This window comes from Eurypyga helias, unplaced genomic scaffold (genome assembly GCF_000690775.1).
Source record: "Eurypyga helias isolate BGI_N326 unplaced genomic scaffold, ASM69077v1 scaffold1026, whole genome shotgun sequence".
NCBI classification, from domain to species: domain Eukaryota; kingdom Metazoa; phylum Chordata; class Aves; order Eurypygiformes; family Eurypygidae; genus Eurypyga; species Eurypyga helias.
The window spans coordinates 28,856-41,597 of NW_010254401.1; the positions used below are offsets into that span (position 1 = coordinate 28,856).

The 12,742-nt window shown below is 48.9% G+C and overlaps 1 protein-coding gene across 1 annotated transcript; it reads right to left on the reverse strand.

Moving 5' to 3' along the window:
* Nucleotides 1-12,392: 12,392 nt before the first annotated feature.
* Nucleotides 12,393-12,738, reverse strand: HES1 (hes family bHLH transcription factor 1; the record flags this gene model as incomplete). Its single annotated transcript, XM_010152945.1, is given in 2 exon segments — nt 12,393-12,528; nt 12,530-12,738. Coding segments are annotated over 2 exon segments (345 nt in total), but the record flags the coding sequence as incomplete, so codon positions are not given.
* Between the last annotated feature and the right edge of the window lie 4 nt (nt 12,739-12,742).

Here is a 12,742-nt window from a genome sequence, read left to right on the forward strand (position 1 = left end):
AGGAGAGGAAAGGCAGCAGAGAGGACAGGCGCAGGAAAGCGTGGAGCAAGCCCTGCAAGCATCGTGCTTGAAGAAACGCACTCTCTGAGCCGGACTTTCAGAAGTGGCAGCCAGATGAGGATGAGCAATTGGGCTATTGCCAGCAAAAACTGTAGAAGTTGCTGTCCACATCCATCCTTTCTGGATTTATGCTCCTAGCTAGGGATGCTAAAGCTTCAGGTGGAATTCCTGAGCTGCGTTTGCTCAGGTACCAGCTCTGGTGCTGCCAAGCAGCAGTAGATTCCACTGCTCTAGGGAATTATGTGCTCTCCAAACTGGGAACCCCTGGCCATACAGCTGGCTCCAGACAGCGGAGTCAGACCTATTGGCAGAGGTACAGATGCAAAAAGGGCAGCATTACACTACATGCACCAGGCACTAGAAGGGTCCCCTGCCTTCCACAGTGGAGGGAGATGGCTGCTTCAGTTTTCGAGGAAGCAGCCAGTCCTGGGGCTAAGCAGTAAGATTAGGAGACAGCTCATTATCGGGTGACTGACACAAGGAACCTGCATATTGCAGCAGTCTGCAGTGTCAGCACAGGACTGTCTCACAATGACGCTGGGCTGGTGCTGGTCTGCCTACCACCTACAGCACTTGGACTTACCATCAGGATGCTATTAGCAACTACGATGAAACAGCCTTTACAGAAAGCAATGGGCTTAATGTTCCCCAACAGGTAATCCCAGTACAGCACTACGGCAAGGTGCTCTGCCCACGATACCTTAAAACTTGCTTGCTTTTTGCCCTGGGTTTTAAAATGCACAAGGGCTATGTCCAGTTGGAGATGAGTCCTGTTTCTATTCACATTCCATATTCTGCAATTCGTATACACGTCAATCAAAACTGTTGTTAGCCATAGCTGTCACGTCAAGTCCACGTCTAACAACACGAGTGATTGACAGCAAAGTTTGTTATCTGTGAATGTGTCATTCCATCCAGCACCCAGTGCTGGTGTGCTGCCTGACAGGTCATCAGTGGGAGACTTCCATCATCCATATATTATGAGATGGTTCGAACAAATCATTTTTCAGCTAGTCTCAGACACACGCATTCTTCTGCATCCCTGTTCAGCTGAGATATAGGATTTGACAGTGGAAGGGGGTGGAGGCCGATGGACGTTGGTCAGACAAATCCTGGAGGGTCAGCAAATAAAAACAGGCTATATCCATTTCTGTCCTAAGTCTTCTGAAGGAATTTGAGGCAGCAGGCTCACAAAGAAAGAGAGTATGGGAAGAAAATCACTGCCGAGGAGCAGACCTCTGAAGGCCTTTCCTAAGAAAGCCCCAAGATGCAGTGGCTTAGCAAATTTTTACACAGAATGAGAGCTCAAAAAGAGCTCTCATTTGGCTCCTTGCTTTCTTATTTTCCATAAGAACCAGCCCAAATCCTTCTTTGCAAAGAACTGCATGGAAAAATTAAGTGATAAGTAGAGAGTGACCCATACCTGTCAGCCAAAAGAAAGTTGAGATGAGCTCTGAGCGAAAGTTTGTGTTACCACTTAATTGATTTCATATACAAATTCACTGGCCCTAGAAATCAGTGGAATGGAAAGACTCCAGTTGATCTTGATAAACTTTGAGGCAGGTCTTCAGTGCCATATGATCCCAAAGAGGCTTCAGGACCTGATAAACGTCAGTAGGGCAGTTCACCTCTGAGAACAGCTGCATGCAAAACAGAGCAGGAACTTGGGAATTAAGTCGATGCCCCTAGTTGAAGTTTCAAGTGATATGAAAATACAGTGACTTGGGAAATGCATTGGTTTAAGCTTATTTTTCTTTTTTATACTATAAATGTTATTTCACGTGGATGCTTTAATGCTGAGATGTATGGCACACTTCCTGGGAGGTATCTCTGCATCCCTGCTTGGATATGTCAGAGAAGTGATACCTGTGTCTGGACATTTTTGTGAGCCCAGGCATGGGATTCGTCTATGGAGATACCCTTGGAAGCCAAGCATACCTTAGTTTATGAACATAGAGGTGAGCTTATAACACTGTGTATCAAAGAGATATTAAAGGCAAATCATAAAAATAGCTTCCTTCATCCCACACAACCCTCATGTTTTGATTTCCTGGTGAAGAGACCCAAAGGTTTGTTTGGACTGTAATTAGTGAAGTTTATAGTCGCAACTCAATCATGACAACTTCATTTGGCTCAGGAGAAGTTTAAACACAGAATTAAATCCGCAACTGGCTTTATAATTCTCCACTTAAACCCAACATTCACAAACACTTTGATCTGCCCCATTTTGAAAGCTACCAGATTTGGATACATGGATTTCCAGTGAGGTGGAGGGGAGAGAAAAAAGATACTTGATGCTTTTCTAAACACTTTAGTCCAACACCACTCAACACTGAATAAGGGTGAGTTTTTATAAAATCCCATGTGCATTGGTGTATCTATTGGATATATAAATACAGATGGATGGGTAGCTAGCTGGGTAAATAGGTGAACAGACAGACAAAGACAGGGACTGGGAAAGAAAAGCAAATGGGTCAAAGTCTGAAATTCACCCCAGCCCATGCACTTGCCTTGTTCTCAAGAGCTCTTGGCCCCCACGGCAGGACATGCAGAGGATAGTGCCCTGGTCTATACTGCCCTGGGCATTAGCTGCTGGTGGTGGTCTTGCTCCTTTCCTAACCCTGTTTCTCTGCTCCATGAGCAGCCATTCATTCAGAAAGCCACTGGCACAGCAGCCTCCTTGCCGGACAGATCCCCATTAGCTGACTGTAAATTACAAATCAACGCGAGACCTGCCGACAGCAGCAGGCAGAGCTCCGCTGTCTCCCCGGGTGCTGAGGAGTTCATTGCGTACCACGTTTAACGTGCACAGGGCTGCTAAACCAGGCCCGTTATGAAATCCCTCTGCCTATGCCACAGAAGTGCTCACTTATTCTGTGAAAACCTGTGCCTTTTAAATTGCTCCGAGTGCTGCAGGAACATGACAAGGCAGATGCTCGCTAATCCATGGTAATTTCAGCCTGGCAGAGAGATCCCTTGTCACCTTTTGAGAGAAGCCGTTGGCATGTTCTCGTGAAGCAAAGCAGACACCTCTGGCGAAGCACATGTGGTCCCGGTCTGAGCCGGGGGGAACCTGGTCGCTGTATTGATTTCAGCCACCACACAAGCCTTACGCATCCTCTGCAAATTGAAATAGCGCTGCAGAGAGACATTTCCTCGGGACACAAAAATGGATAAGTAACCTTCCTTTGCAGAAGGTGAGGCATCCACCTTGAGCAGCTTCTTCTTTCATGCAGGACTCCTTACGGCTCCAGGGAGCAGAGACCTGGTGCTGACAGGACTTAGTCCCGACTGCAAACAAAGGGCCGGTCTGTAATACACCCGCTGGCCGGATGCATTTTTCTTGGCAGCTCTACCCCAGGCTAACCATCACGGTAGGAATACTGTAGGCATTGGTGCCTTCTGCTTCCGAGGAGGTAAATTAATCACCCAAGGGCACAGGGAGCAAACAGAGACCAGGCAGCTTGAGCTTCTGTTCCTTCTGCAAAGAGGAGGTTGTGTGGAAAACTAACAGCAAGGAATACCTTTGCTGTGAAGCCCGGTGCTGCAGGGAAAGGTACCTCAAACCCTGGCCCAACCAGCAATCTGAACACTTGCCTGCTCTGCTTCAGAACAGTGGGACTCTGCACTTGAGAGCTTTGCTCTTAATGACAAATCAGCCAATGGGGGAAATCAGTTCTCCAACAGCAGGGCATAACGTCTCTCCAACTTGTCTTCTGGGATTTGACAGCAAAAGCTGCTGAAACCTTAGAGCTCAGAGAGAATCCCACAGTCTTGAGAGCATTTAGGATAAAAGTTAAGATACAGGAGCTCAGTTCATCTCGGGCAGAATCTGCCTTCAAAGCCACAATCTGTAATTTGGTAACACTGGATCCTTTCTACCACGTAGCCTCCACGTGAACTATTAAACACAAAAAAGTGAGCTGTCAGTTTCACTGCTGAAAGCGGAGTTATCCATCGCAAGACAGACTCCGATCTCTATCTTTTCCCAGAACTTGCGTCTCACCTAGGATGGGACTAGTGTCACTGGCATCTGACCTTAGACCAAACTCCAAAGAGCAATTCACCTCTAGAAAATTGGATTCATTCCCCCACTTTTATGGGAGTGATCCAGCTCCCACTTAGTATGTTTTCAGTGAAGTAGCCAGAAGGATCTCAACGGGATGTAGCGGCCTGTCTTTTAGGGAACAAATCTGCAGGAATGTGTCTGTAATACATGAGATGGCTTTAGTCTATTAGCTTGGATGTAAACAGTAAAGCCACAACAGCCTGAGTTTCAACCACTAAATATGCAGCCAGGATCCTGGACTTGCTGCGCTACTGCTAGCCGGAGGAACGCTAACCCATGCAGATACTTCACCCGTGCCCCATTACTGGCTCCGGATAGGGATGCACGCACGAGTTACCGGCACGACATGAATTTACAGCGCGACGCCGTTGTCTGTGCTCTCCCGCTGCAGAACCTGAGTGCAGGTTTCACTGATAGCGCTGGTATGCCGCAGGTCACGAGCACACGCAGGTAGCGTGGGCCCGGGGCGCAGCTGCGGTGCTCCTGTTTGCTTTTGCAGGCGACAGCCCGTTTTGTGTCCCTGCCGCAGCTGCACGATGCATTAAGCAGTGCTTAGTTTTCCCCTCCAGCCTGAGCCACTTCAAGTCCTAGCCCTCAAAGGCCACATCTAGAGGAATTATGGGAACAGATCTTCCTATTTGTGTGTTTTCTGGGCTGCTTATTTTTAATTAAGTACCCTCCCTGCTTGCAGGACACAAGGAAGGTACATAGCAATGGGACTGTCAGACTCTTCTGAGAGCAGACCTCCTTTTTTAGCAAAGTTACATTACCTTGCCTTACATTAGCACATGCTGTCAGCTATTTTAACAGTAGTAGGCAATGGGAAAGAAGAAAAAGCTTCTAAAGGATGTGTTTTGTTAGTGGGCTGACCTTGTGCTTCCAGAATCACATGTGTGCAATGGGCACAGGCAGTTTCAGTTCTCTAGCCAGCGGCCAGGGCACTTCAAGGCTTGTAAGCACTCTGGTACTGAAGGATAGTCCTTTTTGGCAGGGGGGGGAAAGACAGTGAGCTCTGTAGCACATTTGTAGGTGCAACAATCACCAGCCAGGATCCTTCCTAACAGCTTGCTCTTTCCAGTCAAGTCGAGTTGCTCCAAGACAGTTGAATTTACCCTCCTCGCAACCAGGTCGCTGCACTTTGGTCCCCACTAAAAATAACTAGGCAATGGATGTGTCTTAGTCTGTTTGAATCTTAAACAGCAGTTTGTGTCATCTCGTAGCTGCTGTGTACAGTTCTGCGCCGTTGTCTTTCCCAAGCTGTTGTGCAAAGAAAGCAGCGAGGCTTTTGATGGTCAGCAGTGATGGAAAGATAATTCCCACTTGGACTTAGAGCGGGAAAAGCTGTTCGTCTTTTGCTTTAGCAAAAGATGCTAAAAAATAACTTGCGGGCTATGGCCATTCTTCACATCCTCTCTAATTTCTTTGGGTGTCGGTGTCATGCAGGGCAGGATCTCATTCCGTGACCGGAGGTTTAAGCTGATGCTAACATACCACGTGCAGGTAACAGCAATAATACCTGTAGCCACCTTTGCTATTAGTGTCTGGGTTTGTTCCACCTTCTCACTTCTTTGTCTTTTGCCTCAAGACGTAGGATGCAGAGGGACTGGAAGATACAATAGGGGATCCTACAGAACCCAAGCAGGTCAGCCTTCCTCCCATCGTCAGTGCAGTACCAGATAACAGCACACGGCATGCTAGGAGCAGAGAGGGAAGAGGAAGTGGAAGGGGAATAGCAAGGATGCAAAATGCCTTTATTTTGATGAGATCTGGGTGGGTCACTATGGCTCTTGTGAAAAATGTTGTGATACACACAGTGCATCGCAGTGGGTCAGGGTTTTATGTCTCACAAAGAAAAGGTGGTGCTTTTGTACAATTTTTGCCCTTCTATGCAAGGAGACAGGTTCTAAACTCAGTTATATTGACTGTAATCTGACCCACTCTCCCCAAACTGAAGCTTCTTTGTCTTCCCAGGGAGAATATGTGCTCTAGCAATTGGCCCTGTGTGAGCAGAGTACTTGTTTTATCTTCTCCAGATTTGGGGGAAGAACAAAATCTCTAGACATGTAAACAGCCTTAATGCAAAAACTATAAACCGAGATCTGCCTGCTTTCAGAAACAGAGTTAAATATAGCTTCTAAATGCTGTTAATTGATTTTAGATGTCTGGGGAAAGCTTTTGCCTTCGCACCATCCCACCCACGCTGCTCACCAGTTCCTCACCTGCCCCTGTCCCTCCATAAGGCCGGGGGAATTGGTAGCAGAGCCTCTGCACTCAGTGTTTGTCAGCTGGTTTAGCACCCAAACATCGTCAAAAACCCACGGGCTGCGGAGAAACGCTGACTTAGGCCTTTGTTAAACCCACATGGGTTCTCAGGCCTTCTTTCCATCTGCTCCAGTCTGTTTTTATGTTTTGGCCTTGAAATCTTTCTCTTCTTTGAAAACAAGCCTGTTTACAAATATTTGCCTCAGAAAAGTTCTGCTATTCAAACAGGCAGAAAGAAAAACTGTTCATCCCTGCATGGACAACATATACACCCAGATGTGTGTGATCTCGCAAGTAGCCCGGAAGGTCTAGTTTGGGAAAGAGGGGATGGCTCGACCCAGAGCTGTCTGCTAACTAATCACACAATAAAAAGAAGTGCAAAGACAGATGTGAGTTGTTTGCTATCTGCTGCACTGAAGAATAAACCATGGGTGCATAGTGGATTTTCTTACTATGCAAGAAATACAAACAACAGGGTAGTTATTGGTAGAAAATTACTGCCAAATATATTCCTACATCCTCCGTAGGCTTCCGTCTCTGAGGTGAGGCAGGTAACTGCAGAGGATGTGAAGGAACCTTCTCCAACCTAAACGGCTGTGGAGAAGCTGGGAGTTTTGCCCAGGTTGTGGCCAGCCTGGTGGGTCAGTCCCAGCTGATGGAGGGGCCCGGTGGGACGGGACTTGCTAAAACCCAAAGCTGAAAACAGACTATCGCAGCTTTAAAAACTGACACTAAGGACTGGTGTCTTATCGAGGGCTGACACTTTTATGTGGCTGTTCAGTTTAAGGTGCCTTGAAGAGGCTGATTTTTCAAAAGCCAAACGCAGCAGTTCCTGGAGATCGGACTTCCTTAAAGCCCTGCAAGCTTTTGCAGGGCCTGGTTGTGACTGATAGAGATCCACATCTCATAGGAGGCTGCGATACAGGCTACACTTTGTGGCTGTTGTCTAGAAGTTGAGAATAGTGAACGGGAAAGGGTTGGTTTTTGGGGGAACACACCCATACCAACCAGCTTTACCAAGATCTGGGGGGTTCCTTAACTGCTTTTGCAGCTCTGCCTAAAGGTGCTCATATATTGCACTTCTAATCCTGCCCCTGGAATTATAAACATCTTGCTTCATGGTGAAACGGAGGTACTGACCCCACATCGCCTGGTACAATAAATAGGAATAATTACATTGTTTTCAGTCAGCACATCTGGATGTAAGAAACATCCTTCTGCTTACAGGGAGTGAAGAAGGAATGGAAGAGGTCCACAGAAGTGTACATGTTAATTGGATATGCTAACTTGTGGCTGATCAATTGGACAAGCTTTCAGAGCTTTTAATGCACGTGGGATCCAGCTTGTCTGTTGCGTAAGAGCTGTTCCATAGCCCTACAGGAGTGATTTTTCTCTGGGTAATATGATGGGCTCTTGAATTGCAATGAAAAACCCTTTCTTTAACAATAGTTCAGGGTAACCTTATAATAACCTCCTCCACCTTCCCCAGAGAAATGCTTCAGTCAGATAAAAGAATTTGTTATCCGCACAGAAACATCTGCCCCTTCCTCCGAAAGGACCGACTTAGAGTGACAGTTACCCTTTCCGCACCATTCTGTGTCGCTTTTTAAAACAACAGCAGTATCAAGCTTGGATGGGGGGTTTGGGTTTTTTTTTTTATACCTACCGGCTTTGGTGGTGGAAAGATCACCTGAGCTGGATTTGTAGAGTTGGGTTTTATTTCATAATGATGGATGTGCTGGTTGAATGTAATGGAAGAGGCGAGATAGCAGAGCAGAAATTTGGCGCCAACTGCCTCGCTTTGAAAGAGCCTGCATTCCAGCCTGCCTAAGAGGGGCTAAATGGAAAGATCTGATTAAGCGTCTCAGTGTTGTGACCCTGACCTCAAAGAACACGCCGATTCTCTGGAGGAACTTCATTTCAATTAATCAACTTAACAGCCTGAGTAAATCTGGCTGCATCCATTGAGCCAGAGGGACTGCTCCTTCTCCTTTGAGGGTCTCTGGGATGCACAACCCAAAAGGATGAGGCGGTGTGTGCCGGGCGCCTGCCTGCCTCGGCCGCGCCAGGGCTCAGGGATGCCCTTGTCTCCCTCTCTGTGACTGGGGAATAATGGGGAGACAGCCCCGGAGCCCCCCACCGCTCCATAATGTTGCTGGGCTCCTCGTGTGGAGCTGCTGCTGGGACAGGATGAGCGGCAAGACCCCACACAGATAGGGAGGGGTGGGCATCTCCCACCCTCGCACGCCACCAGCCTTGGCCACCCTCCCCAGCTTTTCTGGCACTGCAGGCTGCATCTCTCGCTCCCAGGCAGGGAGGGGGGAACAGCTAAGCAGCAGCAGAGAAGCAGCTGTAGCTGCAGTCGGAGGAGGCGGAGGACGAGGAAGCAGCTGGGTAAGGCAGGGAGAGGAGTGCAGGCAGGAGGATAAGCCCAGAAAATTTCCTCTCTGGGAAACTCATAAGCAGATGAATGCAAAGGCATGAGGGCAAGAGACGGAAAGGGAGAAAGGCTTCAGCGGGAGCCTTTGTGCATTTCATAGAATCACAGAATCATGGAATGGTTTGGGTTGGAAGGCACTTTAAAGACCCTTCAGTTCCACCCCCCTGCCATGGGCAGGGGCACCTTCCGCTAGACCAGGTTGCTCCAAGCCTCATCCAGCCCGGCCTTGGACACTTCCAGGGATGGGGCATCCACAGCTTCTCTGGGCAGAAGCTGTGCTGGGTGGTTCTTTGCCGGGCCCAGCTTTTGAACTGGGCCAGCCCAGAAGCACAGAGGGGCATTGCAGGAGGCTCTTGCCTTGCCCCGAACAGTACTGCTTAGGGGATGCCTGTTGGGGCCGCAGTGCTGTGGAGACGTAGCTGAACTAGCACTAAACATTTCACTGAGGGTTGCAGCTGGAACTAAATTCCCTGCTCTGGTTAGCCTTCTGCCAGCTCTGGAAATGGCTAGTTAACATCCATCCCCGCATCCTTCCCCTTGGAACTAGAGCCGTTGCAGTGGAGTTCAGGTGGAGGAGGCATCACGGACTAGCTGGGTTTCACTGCTGTCTTCCTCAACCCTCACCTTGCTCCACCACACCCAGATTGTGCCATTCGACTCACGGACTTCTGGCTGCCTGCACTGCTGCCTAACCACTATCGCTCTGGCACTCTGTCCATCCCTTTGGACTTTTACCTTTCCGCAGCAGCACACTTTGCTCTTTTACTCTACCTTTAAAGGGATAAGACCAAATTTAGCATGATCTGGAAAAGTAGCTATATAGAAAGGCCCCCTCAGGTGTAGAGGAATAGCCTGGCAGAGCCATAAGAGCAGAAATACGGAGTGTGGGTACAACCCAAGGGCAGATGCAGCCGTGGAACCCAAGCCGTACATCTTCTGAACCGGTTAATGGCAACAACATCCCTTGGATATGGATTTTGAGCATCGGGCGTGCAAGTCTGTTGGCACCGTGCACCTCTCGTCCAGCCTCTTCACCCCTGGACCTAGGCACAGAGTCTTGCCTGAGGCCCGAAAGAGAGAGGGTTGGCAGTGCCGGCCATAAAAGCGGGGTGCTCTGCGGTGTTGCTGCGGAGGCTGAAATGACAGCGGTCCCCTTACGCGCTTGAGTTTCGGGGTGTCGCTCGGGAGGCAGAGCAGTGAGTGACAGGGAGGTGAGCGTCCCAGAGGAACGCTGCGGTGCATGTCGTGTTTGTGCCGCTGCCATCATTCAAAACCCGCTCAGAAAAGAGGGTGTTTTTTCTGCGCCTGAACTCAGCAGCCTAGTACTCGGCGGTCTCGCTTTTGGCCTGGGTGCCTCATGAATAAAAGAAATCTGCTGGATCTAGGGGAGATCTGGAGGGGACTTGGGCAGCGAGGGACAAGTCCAGAGACATGGTGCTGCCCGGGGGACCTATACAGTTACCGGCAGGCGACAGGCAGGCTTTCATCTGCTCTTCCAAGCCTTCTTCAGACAGAAGAGGAGGGGTAGTAACTGGCTGTGGGGGATGGAAGTGAATTGCTGTAACTTGATTTTATGTCTGTGATTGCATAACAAAACCTCCTGGGAACCTCCTGATTCAAATGGATACCTAGTTCTGGTTGTGTGATGGAGGACTTTCAGCACTGATCGATTGCCCACGCTTTGGTGCAGAGGAATTGCTGGACTGGATCAGCACCAGGCTCCAAACAGCCTGTGCTCCTGCATCTAACCTTGGCCGAAATCTGATGGAGGTGTAAGAAAGCCTTCAGCAGCGGTTAATCTGCTTTAGATACCCCCCAACACACACACAGACAATGCCGTGCTCCCACGGAAGCTGTAACCTCATTGCTAGTAGAACTAGACCTTGTGAGATGAAATTTCCATCCTAAAATTCCCGAGGCCTGTTGTTGAATTAATTGGACGCTCTGCAAACATCAAGTCGTTCTCTCAACTGCGAAAACGCTGCCGGTCCCACCGCGACCCAACCCGCCCAGCCCGACCACAGGAAAATCCCTTGGTCTGGGAAGGGGAGGGTCAGGAGAACCAGCTTTGCCTACGGGGGTGGAGGAAGCCCAGCCAAGATGGGTTATGCCTCTGGCTGTGGCTTTGGCGAGCACACATGTCATCTGTTGGCTCTTCTCTCCGAGATTACATGATAGCCCCACCTCATAAATTTGGAGCAAAGCGCACAAAGCTTTCCCTTCCATACTGTGCATTCTCTTAATGGTCTTTCTCCACACCACGGCCTTATTAATTGGTGACAATTGGAAGTGGTTAATTCTCTGTGTGCGAGGCTGCAATTGCTTCCACTTGGCCAGGATTCAAGTACTGGGGGTGAGTCAGAATGGGTGGCAAAACTGTCTTTTCCTCAGTTCCCTGGCTTACTGGAATAAAAAAAAAAAAAAAAGACTCAAGCCACAACCCCGAGTTATTCTCTTTTATGAGGTAGGCATTGTGAGGCCAGGCAATTGAATTTACAACAGCATTGAGTATCGGAGTCTATCTGGCCCTGTCAATGAGAGTGGCGAGAAAAAAAAAGACACACATTAACCCTCAGCTCCGAGTTCCCAGGCGTTTCAATAGGGTTCCCAACTTCCCAAAGAGCCCGCTGCATACTCGATGAGACCCTTTATACCTTCTAATTACCCTCCTCACAATGGGGACAGACTCTCTTGCCTCTTTTGTGGGCGAGATAGTAACTTTTGCGCACACCACCCCCCATCCCCAGCTGAAGAGCAGCGTTATTCCGGCTCTGAGCAGGTAGCCAGCCGCGTGCTTTCCTCAGGTTCCAGGAGCAGATTTGGAGGAATCTGTTTCTTCCAAGTGGGAACGTGACACTTGCAAAGACATTTAATACTGACAGACCCTCCCTAAACCCATCACCTTTCCCCCCTCCGGCTATTTTTCCACAAAAATCCCTTCCACCAGCCTTATTTAAGGCCATAAAGTTCCCTCCTACTCTCTTTTTGAGGGGGTGGCACACACAGGATGAGCTTGTCCCTGCCCACTCTCACCCAAAATGAAAGGAAAGAGGGGCGGGAAGGGAAATAAATCTATTTCCAAGCCTTGTCCCTGCCCACTCTCACCCAACAAAAATGAAAGGAAAGAGGGGCAGGAAGGGAAATAAATCTATTTCCAAGAGTTTTATTTATTTAAACACCTGCAACTTTTTTTTTTTCCTTTTCTTTTTTTTGGAAGTCTTCAACACAGGCACGCACACACGCACAGACAAACTGGATACAAACAACTTTGGCATTATACTTTTGAATATTTGTTACAAAACTATTTCTCATTTATTTTTTTTTAAAAAAAGTATCTCAAATAAAGGCATTTTAAAGGAGTAAAAATACAAGTTGAGATCCCAACCTCTGAAAATAATAAATAGCACGTTCATAGTGAGGTCCTTTTTTCCTTTCTGTTTAAATCTGCTTAAAAAACCCAAACATAACAGGGCTCCATACAACGGAGCCAACAGAAGAGTTGATTTTTTTGGGGAGGGGTCGGGGTAGGGGGTGGGAGGGTATGGAATCGTTTTAGGCAAGTCACCAAGGCCTCCACACCGATTCACTGCGCTCGCCGATGGGACTCCCCGCCTGGGACGCTGGAACAATGCTGCCCCCAAATGATGTCAACCCCTGCACCGGGGATGCCGACGGGGGGGCTGCCGCGTTACCCGCCTGCGGACACCGGGACGTTGGCGTTGGCATAGAGAGGAATAACCGGTCCGGAGCTGGGTGGAAAGGCAGGGTTCGGGATGAGAAAAGCAAACTGGCCGTCGGTAGCAGGAACGAGCTGGAAGCCCCCGTAGACCTTGGGGGAGAGGGCTTCGGCAGGATTCAGCTTGCAGGGCACGGGCACGGCTCCGGCTGCGGCGGGGGGCAGCTGGACGTGC